The sequence below is a fragment of the Colius striatus genome, chromosome 7, assembly GCF_028858725.1.
Source record: "Colius striatus isolate bColStr4 chromosome 7, bColStr4.1.hap1, whole genome shotgun sequence".
Lineage (NCBI taxonomy): Eukaryota > Metazoa > Chordata > Aves > Coliiformes > Coliidae > Colius > Colius striatus.
In genome coordinates, this window is record NC_084765.1 from 7,878,947 (window position 1) to 7,893,703 (window position 14,757).

Below are 14,757 nucleotides of genomic sequence, written 5' to 3' on the forward strand. Positions count from 1 at the left end.
AGACTGTTTTGAAACTTAGCTTCAAAAATTTGTGCACCTGTATACAAATATACATAGGCAAGAGACCAACTACAGAACCAAGGTTACCTATAAACCTAAATTTCTAACACCAGAACAAAATCAGTAAACCAGACTGATGGTTTTCTGTCTCACTGCCACTGGCCACAAAACTAAAGGATCGGAATCCATTTTGCTCTTTGTTCAAAGCGCAAAATGCTCTATCAACAAAACCTCCAAACATAGACACAAACATCCTAGACTGTGGATCTACCTGTTTTGAAAAACATCCAAGCATTATTTTTCTACAAAAGCAGGAATTTCTTTTATTTCAGAGCCTAAAGGATCATCTGCTTTTCTAAGCTTACAGCATGTGCTAAGAATAACATCTGCATGCAAGCTTTATTTTGAGAAATAAAGCACCACTCATACAGTCTTTTACTCTGTCCAGTTACTGACATAGAGGAACATCTGTAAATGTTCTGGAGTCAGTTTACTGTGGAAATAAAGATGATACTTTTATTACTTTTGCAAAAGATTTTTAGAAATGGCACTTTTAATAATAAATACAGAGGTACTACTAGAAGCTAGTTTTATTGTGAAACAAACCTAAAACAGTTTTGCCACATTTCAGTAATGATTTAGAAACATGGAAGAAAGCTCATATTTATTGTTTTGCATATGCAAACTATTGTTCAGCAAATACTTAAGTGCCAACAGTAGAAGATGAAAAGCCTCCTTGGGCACTCTTAACAGCTAGGTATGTTTTCCAGAGCTTCAATGAATATAAACTTCTTTCACACATTTAACACATTCAGATGGTTTTAAATGTCTGCCTGAAAGTAACCATCTCTAAGTCCCAGTCAAAGAAGCATTCAAAATGAGGGCACTGAATATCTGCAAAAAACTACTCAGTGCTTTTCAGATACATGCAGAGCCCTGACAGAGTATGTTCTACATTAGGGTTAGAAATGCCTTTGAAAACTCAGTTTATCACTGCACTGCTTTTCTTTCACAGAAGGAAATATGAGAAAAAGTTGATGGAATCAGCTGCACAAACAAAAGCTGTGTATTTGCGCTTATACTATAAATTAACAGAGAAAACTCACAGTACTTTTTACCATAGAACTGAAATGTCAGAAAGTTTAAATTTTTCTAATGCTACACTAAACTTAGATGCAGAAATTCCACACTTGGTAATTTTTCTAAGTATGGTCAGTACATGCTTCAAAACATAAATGTTTCTTTTTCTTACCTAGTGCTATTTCTCTTCCATCAACGTTCTTATTGAGATTTTGGCACTGCGTTTTTGAAGTAACCATTTTGTTTTCCAGTAAGCATGGTGGTTTTTCTTTCAAAAGAAGAGGTTCCTTAGAAGCTGAAGTACACATAGCTTGACTTCTCATTTTATGTACTCTTAAACAAGAACTGAAGTCTAAAAAATTTAGGTATACTGGAGTTTTCTCAGCTTTTTTATCTGAGGTTGAAAGATCAAAGGATGACCTTCCACTTGTGTTTACTAAATTTCCAGATGTTCTCATGGGTAAAGAGCATGATTCTTTCAGGTGACCCTCAGTAAACTTCCTTCCTGGAACTGTACTATTCAGCGAGTCTTTTTTCTCTTTCAACAATGTGTTATTTGTTGAATTATTAATCTCCATGGGATGTCCATTTTTGATGGAGTGTATCTGAATATCATTGTTAACTTTTTTACATGGACTTAGTTTATCTGTACTAATCCTACCTGTTGGGCTTTTTTTATGAGCAATTATTTCAAGACCATCAGACTTTACTGGTGATACAGCTTTAGTATTCAAAGTACATGTATGTGTAGCATTCCCTGTTTGTTCAGTACTGTCTTGCTCAACTTGCTTGCTGCACATATTCACATTTATTCTTCTTTCTATTTTGGGGGGGCATAAATTGAAAGTACCTAGGACAGACATACTATCATTGTGATCTTTTGTGGCATCATCACTGCTTACATTATCAAAATAATCATTTGGTAGATGTTGTGCATCAGTTGCTGGAACACCAGTACTTCTCAGTGCAACATTTCTGGTTATGTTTTTGGCATTATCATTTTGATTTCTGTCTTCAGCATCTATCTGTGTCTGTTTAAAAGGAAGTTTATCTCTCTGTAAACCATTGCCTCCATAACTGTCATTGTCCAGCAAGCTACATTTTTGGTATTCTGTTTGAGAATGTTCTTTAACATAAGGTAAGATGCCAAAACTTAATTCCTTAGTTTGATTACTATCTGTACATCTGTCACATGCAGCATTCTTCTCAGTGCAAAGAACTGCCTCAGGCTTGGGTTTGGCTGCTTCAGGTGTAAGAACACCTCTGTTGTGTTGGATGGCATTTGATTGTTTTTCTGCCTCAATACAAACTGATTCAGCTATAGTATCACAAAATTCCTGCTTGCTAGAGTCGGTCTCCTGGCTTCCATTTTTCTTGTAGGCACCTACAGTGCCAGTACTGTCTGAAGAGACCTTTCTTGTTTCTGTGTGGCATGCTGCCAATGGCTCAGTGCTGCCCTGTGCCTCTTGTTCCAAATTTGCGTTGTTTTCATCCAGTAACATTCTAGGTGTTGCTCCTAGATTTTCTGCTTCTTTACACTCAGTGACATGTGTTTCTGTGGTCTGTCCTTCAGTAATTAAATCAGTATCTGTGCAGAGGGTACTTCTGGGAGAATCCTCCCTTTGTTTTTCTTCATAAGGGCTAGCAAGATGAATTTCATCCTTAAAACTGTTTTCATGAACTTGTAAATCTGTTAGAATAAGTGTATTCTCCAGTTAGTGACAGATCACCTAGAGGTTAACTAATGCTTTATTTTTACAGCTCTAAAGAGACGGACTCAGGATAAGCATCAATACTGATTTTTCTCATCTTACATTACACACTGAAGTCTATGAAAAAGTTACTGAAGTATTGCATTACAGTAACTTACAAAATATTTATGAACTGTTCAAACAGAAAAAATATTAACATTCTGGAGAGATTAGATATGGCTTATGGTATTTCCCACTGAGATCTGTCAGCCTGATTATTGAAAGATGTCTTCATTATGAAGTTGTAACATTTTCTTCACTGTGAGGGTGAGGGAGCACTGGAATGGGCTGTCCAGATGGGTTGTGGAGTCTCCTTCTCTGAAGACGTTCAAAACCCACCTGGACAAGTTCCTGTGTGACCAATGTGGTCCTGCTCTGGCACAGGGGTTGGACTGGATGATCTGTTGAGGTCCCTTCCAATCCTTAAGATTCTGTGATTCTGTGATTGTATGTCTACATAAAAGTTTAAGACACTGCTTACTATTTATCTTTATTTTTAAGAAGTAGTATTTTTATCTAAATGGAAAACAAACCAAAATCTGTTTAAGGGAAAACAAACCATCATCTGTTTAAGGGACTATTTTCATACCAAAAGGCTATGACTTGATGGTACTGGGCCAGTGACAAGTAACAAGCATTTTAATATCAAAAAGGTCATTTATGAAAGATACACTGAAGGCTGTGAGCAGTCATCCTTTGAAGGAGTCACTTTGCACTTAATACGTTTTTAAATTTTCATGTATCATTGCTACATTTTAGAGACCAAGCACTAGAGACTAAGTATATTTCATTTAGATGGTTTGAAAAAAATAAATTACTGGAATTGCAAAGTGTTTTTATAGGGAAGTATTACGATTACCCACACCAACAGATTTGCATTGTCTCTTCCTGCCTTAATTGTTTTATGGAAAAGGAAAACCCTTAGTTTTGCTTCCAAACACTTCCATACATTTTACAGTCTACCTAACCCCTACTCTTGAACTTGCATGCAGAAAGTGTACTGAACCAATTGAAGGGTTATGGCACACAGATCTCACTTAACGTCCCAGGGCAGCCACTGGAATGACTCTACTTTCATTCAGAGCTTTGTGAATTTATCATAGATTAGCACTACTGACACCAAGAATTTTAGTGTTGTTAGTACAAAAACATTTAATTCAGGATTCAAGCATTCTATTGTCCTATACTGTATCTGTAAATATCCTTTCTTCATCAGTATTACTTATCTCTGTTATCCAAGTAATGTTATTACTTTGTTCTATCTGCAATTCCTCAGTGCTTAAAGAGTAGTCCGTTGTGGTTTTTACTTCAGTTTCTTCTTCACGTCCAAAATTATTTTCTTTTCTTATTATAGATTGCATACACTCACTTTCTTTCTGAATAGCTTGAATTTCACTGTCTTTTGAACATTCTTGGCTACTCTAGCATAAGAAGAAACAAAATATTATGCATATTTTAATAATGCATATTAAATCCAATCATTGATTGGAGTTAAATTTCAGGACAGAGATTTTATATTATTTTTACAATTCTGATGGAAATCAAAGGCCATGCACCTGAAGTATACAAAGTTAATGTAAATGGAGAAAAAAAGCAGAAGAATACCCTAGAAGAGTAGGGAAGAAATTAGATCCTGTTCTATTACAAACGACAGAGAAAAATGATACAGTTTGACAGAATTTGTCAGAGGAAGGAATATGTGTTGTACATGTGCTGACTGGATCACTTCTTTGGTCTGCTGCCTGAATTGGTGTCCTGCTCAGTAATTACATATGGAAAACAACCCTGCATGATTGCTATTTGCACTCAAACACATGTGCATACGCACACTATTTTTCCCCAACAAACCACTTAGGCTTTTTAACTTCATATTGTAGTTCATATAAAGTCTATGAATTTGTAATTCCTGTCAGTCATTTCCTCACTTTCTCCCAAAAGGCTTTTTAACCTGAATTTGATTAAAATTCAACAGTAGAAGCCCAAAATATACGTCTACTTGAAGTTTAACTCTCTACCACTGCAACTTGATTTGTCTTTGTTTTTGAAAGCTGCATTCCATAGAGTTCTGTGAAAACTCAGAGCTGAATAGTGAAGAAACACCCAAATAAAGCCCCACCAAAAAAAAAAAAAGAAAGAAGATGCGTCTTTTATCATTATCAGCTGTTTGGCAGCTGAAGGCAGGAGTACATGCTAACTCTTACCCTAAAGATAGATATAAAAGTAGGTAGATGTGGGAGGGAGGGAGCAGGAGTATTGCTTAAATCATAACAGATGTGAGCAGAAGCTGGATACTTGGGTGACTGGAGGTGTTTCCAAAGGAAGACTAGGATGTGGGAGGGAGTTAAAAGCGCTGTGCTTGGGCATCGGATGTGTGGGGAGAGAAAAATATATTGCAAAATGGAGGGAGGCATGTAGACAACACTGACAAAAAAGAAAGATTATCATATTGTGGCACAGTAGGCGAGGCAGAATACAAATCTGCAGGAAACAATTTTCTACAGGCAACAGAAATATCCTGATGCCTCGAGTTTTGATGATTTGGAAGAAGTTATAGTGAATGGAGAAGGGTCCCAAAAATAGTCTGCCAAGTACTACACCTTCAGTTTTAATTGAAATTTCCTTGTGTTTTTCTTCAGACAGAAAGACCAAAGACCACAGTCTTAACTGTGCATGTTACTGTTTTGCATAGGTATAAAAGAGCTGCTACAGCGGAACTTACCAAATTCATTGGTATGAGCTGAACTGCTGAATGCATCTGAAAAAAACATGATAAAGTGTTCTTAGAAAGAAAAGTTCTATGATTCCTTTCCAGATTTTCTGATGGATTGAATAAAACTAATTTCCATTAACTTCAAATGGCTCTTCAGCCCTTAAAAAGTAAGTCCAAGATGCATAAACTTAAAATACCTACATATCAAAACTGTTAAACCCAGATTTTATTTTTCCCCTTGTGATTTAGTAGAATCTAAACAAGCAGCACATGTATACCTAAGATGACCTTTCCTTCAACAGAGTATTTCATACTATGAAATTCAAAACCTTCTCAAAACCAACACTTGGAGTTATAGTCAAGATCTAAATCATAGCCAACACCTTGCCCCTTTATGTTTTACTAGACAGTGACTCATTACTGATACAAGGTGAAATTCCACAAATTGGAATTTCCACAAATTGCAGCTCCTGTAATTTTTTTGGCAGTGTTACACAGGAGATTTGATTCAGTCTATCTTGCCTCACTTTTGAAATCTTATGATCATAAAACACAAAGTAATATGGCAATTTGCCATAAAATAGTGCAAGATTTAGAAGACATCACACACTGATTTTTTGCATTTATGAGCATATGATTTAAGCTTATCTGCTTTCAAACAAGTACTGTTTATCAGGAACAACTGATTGTGTGCATTGATACTGCATCATAAACATAATTAATATTTCATTTTCACTCAAAGAATCCATGATTTTTCTGCTGCACAATTATAACATTATAACTTGTAGAACCCATACAGTGTGTGAGCTGTAAGCATACATACAATCCATTTATTCACAATGCATGTAAGTTCCTCCAAATTCTGAATGATTGTTATGGTTTGTGAGTTTACTGACAATTCATCAACTAGTTTTAAAAAAATAATCTGTCTTTCCAGCTCTAGTGTCTTCCTATCTTCCTAAAACTGAAAGCAAAATCATGTACATGCAAAATGAGTTTTCCCTTCTTTGAAGGATAATTTATTATTTGGATGTAAAAAATAACAGAAAGGATGATGTAACCAAGACTCGACTGAACAACAGAATACACTCAAGGCACGGGAAAAGTTTTCTTTATGGCTTATGACCTTTCTGATTTTTTTTCCAATCTGATAGAAGACTGAAATATAAATTTGCAATCCAGTTTAAGTAAGGGATAACAAGTAAATGTTCTTTCTTTGTTCAAAAAGACCATCTTTAAGTGCTTAACTATTTGCTGACTTCTCATATGTGCTCTGGATATAGAGCTGAAGGTGGATTTGGTTCACCCAGCAATGCAAGCTCAATTATAGTTCAACCCACACTACGTAACACAGTCTTTTACCGCCTGCATTCATTACTTGTGGAGCCTGCTATGCCTTTGATGATTCTTAAAGATGCTAAATGAAATTAAGGTTGAGGGGTTTTTTTAAACTAAAATTGAAGAACATACATAAGCTTTATGTTGGTCAAACAAATCTTCTGGCCTGTCCCATGTTGGGGGTTGGACTAGATGATCTCTAAAGGTCCCTTCCAACCCTACCATTCTATGATTCTATGCTACAGAGGCTGAAATGACCGGCTGTGAGTAGAAGTGGACTTCAGTGCTTCCAGGGAACTTGTATACATGTGAAGCCAATGGGTCTACCACAGTATTTGAGAAATTCTCATTTAAAATATGTTTGTGAAATAGGATCTAGTAAAAATAGATTATTTAAGATAACTATCTGCTATGTCTAAATTTATTAATTAGGTGATATCTCAAGTTTCTGTGATATAAGCACCTCTCTGGATGAAAGGAGAACATTCTCTGAGTACAGTAAGTTTTAATGGGATCTTATATCATCAATTACATCAGATAGAGTTTTAGGTTTAGCAATGTCATGACAGATGTCAGATTAGAAAAACTGAAATGTCTCTCATTCTCTAAATTTTTTACAAGAAATATAAAGCACTGCAGCTATTAAGAGACACTTACCTGCAGATTTTCTCCTTGTTCGGAATGATGATTTCCCTGAGGAGGATGATCATCTCCAAGATGTCTGTGGACTCCTTTAAGGGAATTCAGCTCATTTTTAATAGTATCTATTTCTCTTCTCATGTTTTCCTCCTGTAATAATCCAAGGTACACAGCACAAACACAGATCTTTACTGCACATTCAAATACATAAACTGGTATTTTACAGAGGTATCAACAGCTTAGCAAAGTTAAGTAAATGCTGAAAGAAGGTATAGCTACTAAGGAATTTCTTTGTACAAAGTAAGCAATTTTTGAACTCTTTCATTTGAACCAAAATTTTAATCCCATTGCCATTACAGACTACACCTTTTATTAATTGGGTTTTTTCACCATTTACTTCAAGTAGCAATGTTCAAAAAAAGTGAGATTTGTATTTGTATCATTCTTCCTTGGTTTTGGCTCAAAGATAAACATGCTAGTCAACATTCATTCTCTACCGACATTGTCAAGAAACTACAACAGCAAATAATTTGCTTGCCACTTCTGTAACTAGTCTCAAGTAATCAATGCTTCTTCAGTGAATATATAACAATTAAATTTTTCTATTTAGAACAAAAAGGATGGTAAAAAATGCAAAGTGTAAAAACAAAGATGGGCAATTTTACAAAAATACCTTAATTTAATTTACAAATCTTTCCAGAGCAGTGTATAATGTTAATATTATCCATGATGGTGCTGTACTTGAAGATATTAAGAGACCAAATTTCTAGTTGGCCATAGCAGAAATATGAACAGAGGAAAAAAGAGTTCCTGAGAAATATGCAGGGCCAATTCCCATGTCTATACAGGACCCCATGCTATAAGATTACCTCCCCACTGCCTCCCCAAGAATTTGTCTGCCAAATTCAAAAATTTTCTGGCAGTAGGTTCCAGAAATAAAAGAGACAGACTATTAAACAAATGCTGCTTAAAGTCCAGTTTCCACCACTGAACAGATCTTGTCTTATTGAAGAAGTAGTACTCGTCCTTAGAATCTTTCTGGCTCATAAACATGCATTTGTTATTGCAGATCATTTTAGTCACAGCTACAGTATTTTGCTAATTATTTTTTATTAAATCATAGAATCATAGAATGGTAGAGTTGGAAGGGACCTTTAGAGATCACCTAGTCCAACCTCCCTGCAGACGCAGGTCAACCCAGATCAGGTTGCATAGGAACATGTCCAGGCGGGTCTTGAAGACCTCCAAGGAAGGAGCCTCCACAACCCCTCTGGGCAGCCTGTGCCACTGCTCCATCACCCTCCCAGTAAAAATAGATTTTTCTTATATTTAAATGGAACTTTTTGTGTTCCAGCTTCATCCCATTACCCCTTATCCTGTTGCTAGATACCATAGAAAAAAGGGATGTCCCAACCTCCTGACACCCATCATTTAGATACTGAAGTATTCTTTAAAAGTACTGCAAATACTGAAGACAAATTATTTAGCTGTAGACAGAGATGAATTCACTGAAAGGACATAGAGGTTTACACCTTCTGTTATCTCCTTTCACCCCACAGTCCACATTGAATAATTCCTGTCAAATCAGGGCCTCTGCTTTAATGCAAGCCTTTAGTATATATACTTGATTCCATTTGATGTTGCTTTCATTTTCCTCACGGCATATGGCCCTTCAGGAGTACCTTTAGCTGGTGTCACTTTTGTCTATATGAGTTTACATTCGTTTTTTACTATAAAACAGTTTACTGATAGTTGTTTCAGTGTACAAGAAATGCTGGTATTCTCTCAATAAGTTGTGTGAAAAATTGCAAATTTCCTGAAAAATACATAAAATTCAATGAAAATGGAACACTACATCAGTTCCATGTCTAGGTAATGGCAAGTGTGTAATTCTGGAATATTCAAGTGCTAGATTCAAGGAAACACCTAATACACTGGCTCTTGCTTTATAGAACTGCAGGAAATGCACTGACCTTTTAGAGCACAGAAGTCAATATTTCTTCTAAATCTACCTTTAAAAAAATACTAATTTCTAGAAGAGTCTGAATTATTGGAAAAGAAACGGATTGGTTTTATTGTATTATTTCTCCAGTATTTTCCTGGCTTTTAGGAATTACCTGAAATTCTTGATGACTATTTCAAAAACCTTTTAATACTCTAACGTTTAATTTAATAAACCTACATCTTTTTTCCAAGTTCTTAGTGCTTTCTCATGCTCATTCTGAAGATTAAGGAACTTTTCTTCATTTTCCTTTGCCTTCTCCCTTTGCAGCTCATTATCTCTTTCAAGGGTCTGCAATAAAATTAATTATCCAAAAAATAATCAATACCACATTAATGAATTTTGATGTGTTTTATGTTGCTTGGACCTTTGCTTCTAACATCCTGGAAGTGCCATAGCACAGTGATAATGTGCTATCTCAACAATAATTTTCATAAATTAACAGAAAGGTGCTTATAGTTTAGCTAACAGGAAACAGGGGGAGGTTATGAAAAAAGAAATGGCTATAAAAGGGTATAAAAACACTTGCCATTATTCAGTTTCACTGCATAAGTTTTAATGTGCTGAAAAAGTAATATAAAGACCAGAGATAAGAAATATCTCTAGCACAATCTAGATCCATTGTACTTAAAGACAAAAATATTGTATACTCAAAGAAAATCTTTTTGCTTTCTAGACTCAATTGTTTATTAACCTATCTTATAAAATGTATAAACTTCCAATCTATTGGAACATGAAGTATATGTCTGATAATCCTTCAATTTATTTTATTAGATTGCTGAAATAGAAGTGCATTAAAATAACAGTAATATTGTTTTATACTATCATAATTATAGTTGCAACATCTTTGAGTTAACTCTTTCAGCTTTACTGTGCTAAATTAGATCAATCTTAAGAAAATCAAGAGTAATTTCACACATATCGGGTACTGTTGGGATTTTTACCCTATCACATTTTTATAGCAAACAATATGCAAGATAAAGGACTGACTGCATCTATTATAAACTATATAGACAAGAGAAATATATTTGATAATGTAAACATAACTTTAATGCATGTAGCTGTATTAGCAGCCATGACTCTGCTGAGCTGCTTTGAAAGTCCATTTGAAAAATGTTATGTTATGGAGGCAATACTCCAAAGCAACTCCTATTTACTTAATCTTTTAACTAAAAATGAGTTGACTTCTTCATTCACTTATATTTTAAATGCTTATGTTAATTTACCTACACTATGCATACAATTATATTTCACAGGTTATTAACACTAGGAAAATTCAGGCTACCTTGCATTTCTGTACACACAGAAAAAGTTGTTAAGAGTACAATGAATCTTCTGTGACAGACTATATAACTAAAAAGATGAGGCAATTCAACAATATATTGTCTGAATAATCACACTGTGATGTAGTACCTTTCATCCAGTTCTATAAACCAAAACCTCCTGCTTTTGACAAACCTGTGCTAACTGCAAGGATGCTTTTACTTGGGTCTCACATGCAACCTCCTCTGAGATAGAATACAATAGTCACAGCATAGCTTTTAGGGCAAAATACCAGGCGTAGCAGATGAATAACTGATCATACGTTCAAGCCAGTTGTACAGAGAAGAGAATACCTGAATTCCTTTCATTCTCCAGTATTCTGTCATCTGTTAAAGAACTGTAACTTATTTTTCTGAACTCATTTGTATCCTAGCACTAGATAGAATGAGAAAGGATATGATCCTTACTGAATCCTTGCAAGTGTAATTACATTGTCATCTGAGGCCCCCAAATAAGCAGCAATTTTTGGTGAGTATAAGAATAAAAATGTTTGCATGGGACTGTACAATCACTCCTTCCATTTCTCTATTATTCTGAAGAAACTATTTTTCTTGGTGATCAAGGTCCAGAAGTTCATCGGGGATGTAGGATAGAACACAGGAATAATACATAACCTTCAGGCCCCATTCATCATATTGCTGTTCAAAAATGAACTAAGATCAAAACAATAGCTCTCAAATTGACAGGAAAGTGGGTAGAGCCTTCAAGCTGTATGTTCAGCTCTCTATTTTATAAGTTCCATTTGTTGCTTTAAAAAAACATGATGCTGCAAAATAAGCAGTTAACATTGTCTCGTTCCCTGGAATATCCTGGTAATCCTATCAGCCAAATGAATAGCTACAAAAAGCAACAATATTTTATGACTGTTGTTTGAACAGAAAGACAGACATTTCTGACAAATCAAAGTAACCCTGTGAGTTCAGATGGAAAGAACAAGACCATGTGACATTCACTTTTAATACAGCATTGTATCTACATCATGCTGTTTCAAGGAATCACTGCACTTTATGCACATACTGGGTTTACAAAAAGTACACCTATTCATGTATCTATCCACTTTTATGTTTCTAGGTGTGATGTCTTGAAAGCTTACCACTCATATGTGGTTATATAAATATTACGAACCCTTTTATTCCCATTCTCAAGTGAGAACATCTTGTTTTTTGAGAATGTACACAGTGCTGTTACAAAACTCTATTGAGATCAAATCTTAGTTGAGCCACAGTGAAGATTAAAAAGGAATATTTGCAGCAAACTAAGTATTGAGGAGTCCTCCTATAGACAACAGAGCTTTCAAAATTTGGATCAACAGCCTCTTATTAGTTATCCATGTCATGTAAAACCAATTTCAACTAAAGTACTTATGCCTGCAAGAAATCACCTCTGAAGGCTTTTGTCCCATAGTTATAAAAATAGAGAACATTAATACTTTCCCAATGTCTAATATAAACAGGACCCAAATAAAAGCAGACTCTCTAATCAGAATTAGTATGACTGCAATCAGAATTCAATTGTCGGTCTTTACAGGCTGCAAAACAGAGACTTTTACAACACATACTTTAGGAAGAAAATAAGCTATACTTTTCCTACACTTGCAGACATTTATGCAGTCTTCAAAGATAAAATTCACATATACCATTCAGAGTTTTAGCTGGAGCTACAGGGCATACTATAAACTTTATCTGGGAAAAAATAGCTCTGTATTGTGGAAGTCATCATCAGTAAGGCTATACACCAAGTAAATTATCTCAAGCTTCAGGTTTAATTTACAAAATAATTTCATTCATCTTAAAAAATAAAATGCATGTTACCTTCTTTCTTTAACAAAAATTGTATTGTACGAATAGCAAGTAATCCAGCTGTTTCACTGGACTCACATAAATAAAAAGAGGCTACAAAAATCATGCCACTTCAGGCAATCCTAAAGCCAAAGCACTGTTAAATTAACCTTTGTAAAATGTTTCAAATGTTCTAAGAAAAACACAAACCTTTTCCCATTAGACTGTGCTTTGTAACTTTTTCTATTTTTTTTCCCACAAGAATCAATATACAAAAGAGGAACTGGAGAACTCTCAAGATTCATAACAAACCAATGCTTCTCCAGGCTGAGAAGCATCTCTTCTTGGTTCTAGAGTACTCTGAGATCAAAGAATTGAGTCATTAAAATCCAACACTCTAATATAAATAGAGTAACCTAGATATCTGAAATCAGTGACTTCCTGATAAAGGAATTCTTCTTTAACCTTATATTTAAGTAGTGACAGAAGGCCATCTGCTTACATCTATGAAAAAACAAACGCTTTGGTGAAGTGATCTCATTTCAATTTAGCATGGAAGCACTTAGAAACAAGAGTATACATGCACGCATGAAGTTTAATTCGAAATTACTGAGATCCTGGATCCAAACCTTGACCTCACATGCCAAGCAAAGATTCAAACAGTTATGTATCGACAAAGAGTAGATAATAGTTATTAATAACTGTAGATAATAATTATTAATAGTCTGATTAATGGTTGCATCTGAACATCTGACTGAACAGTTATGACCTTAATCTTTAGTGCCCTGTGGGCCAATCTGAATGCTAGTGTAATTCAGAATCTAAACTGTTCTGAGCTGCCTTTACATGCTCAAAGCAGAACTGAGGAAAGTTGAAATCACTCTCCAGCATGACTACTTACGACCTCTAGCATAAATATGAGACCAGACCACACAACAAGAAATGGCTACACATTTGCTCTTTCACAGGCCCTCTGTTCTAATAAAACCAAAATTTGAAGTATTTTCAGAATACAAAATTTATACCTACATGAAAATTATAAGAAACAAATGTAATACAATAATTTGATTTCAAAATAATTGAAAGCAACCCCCAATATGTTCTGGCTTTACCCTCCAGAAATGACCGATAAGAATGGGAACCATGATTTACTTTAGAGGGAGAACTAAAAGAGGGAAATTGTAGACTGCACTTCAAGGTTCATGCTGACATTTAAGGAGCTGAGGGAGCAATGGAAGTGAGGTCAAAAGTTCTGAAAAGCATACAGATGTCTTTAACAGCCCTGGACTTAAGAAATACATAACAGTTAGTAGTAGCTTGTCTGATCACAAAAAATCTGACCTGATATTCTTCTTTCAGTGCATTTAATTCACTTTCCATTCTAACGTTTGCTTGGGTTATTCGCTGAAGAAGCTCCTGTACACATTGTAGAGAACTGAGAATTTCCTTATTAACACAAACAAATTAGAATAAAATGAATAACGTTTTGTTTCTGAAATCTGAACATTAGCTAATTTATGTCTTTCAGGTTAACTTATTTTTTATTCTGCTAGTGTTTACAAAATCATGTATATAAAAATGTACTCTAGTATCAACATAGGGAAAGGGTTTGTAGTGAAAAATCAGAACAACTCCAGGGTTTTCTGCCCTTTTGCTTTGGAAAAGATAACATCATTATTACATTTATTCTTTTAAAAATTCTTTTTCAGATAACGTTCTTAAAATGAATGATCCTTTGATACTTTAAACATAAGTAAATGCAAACCAGAATAAAATATATTAAGTCCAACCCCACTATAAGGTTAATTCATTTACCAGAAAAAATTTACGGTACCATATTACAGTTCCAGAAAACATGGAAAATCCATGAGAAGTTATATGACAGGCAAGTAATCATTATCCATTAATTGACCACCTTTAAGTGACATTATTCTGTATCTCCTGAATTAAATTCCAGTAGATGTGAACTACCGCACATTAACGTTGTATTGTATGGTGCAAGTACATCAGATTTTGCTGTCACTATCTGAATTTTTGCAATATCTTCATCAAGACGATGTTGTTACTTGAAAAAGAGTAAGTTCTAAAAAAAGAGCCACCCAAAATTAATTGATTAAAGTGCTATAGATTTATCAA

The 14,757-nt window shown here is 34.8% G+C and overlaps 1 protein-coding gene across 1 annotated transcript in view; it reads right to left on the reverse strand.

Moving 5' to 3' along the window:
• Positions 1 to 14,757, reverse strand: part of CCDC73 (coiled-coil domain containing 73) — a 70,086-nt gene that overhangs the window by 5,119 nt on the left and 50,210 nt on the right. The window contains exons 13-18 of the mRNA XM_061999633.1: positions 13,963 to 14,067; positions 9,701 to 9,811; positions 7,537 to 7,668; positions 5,551 to 5,586; positions 4,084 to 4,252; positions 1,253 to 2,770 (exon numbers count right to left, since the gene is read on the reverse strand). Of these exons, the coding sequence (XP_061855617.1) occupies positions 1,253 to 2,770; positions 4,084 to 4,252; positions 5,551 to 5,586; positions 7,537 to 7,668; positions 9,701 to 9,811; positions 13,963 to 14,067 (2,071 nt within the window). The remainder of the gene's footprint in view (positions 1 to 1,252; positions 2,771 to 4,083; positions 4,253 to 5,550; positions 5,587 to 7,536; positions 7,669 to 9,700; positions 9,812 to 13,962; positions 14,068 to 14,757) is intronic.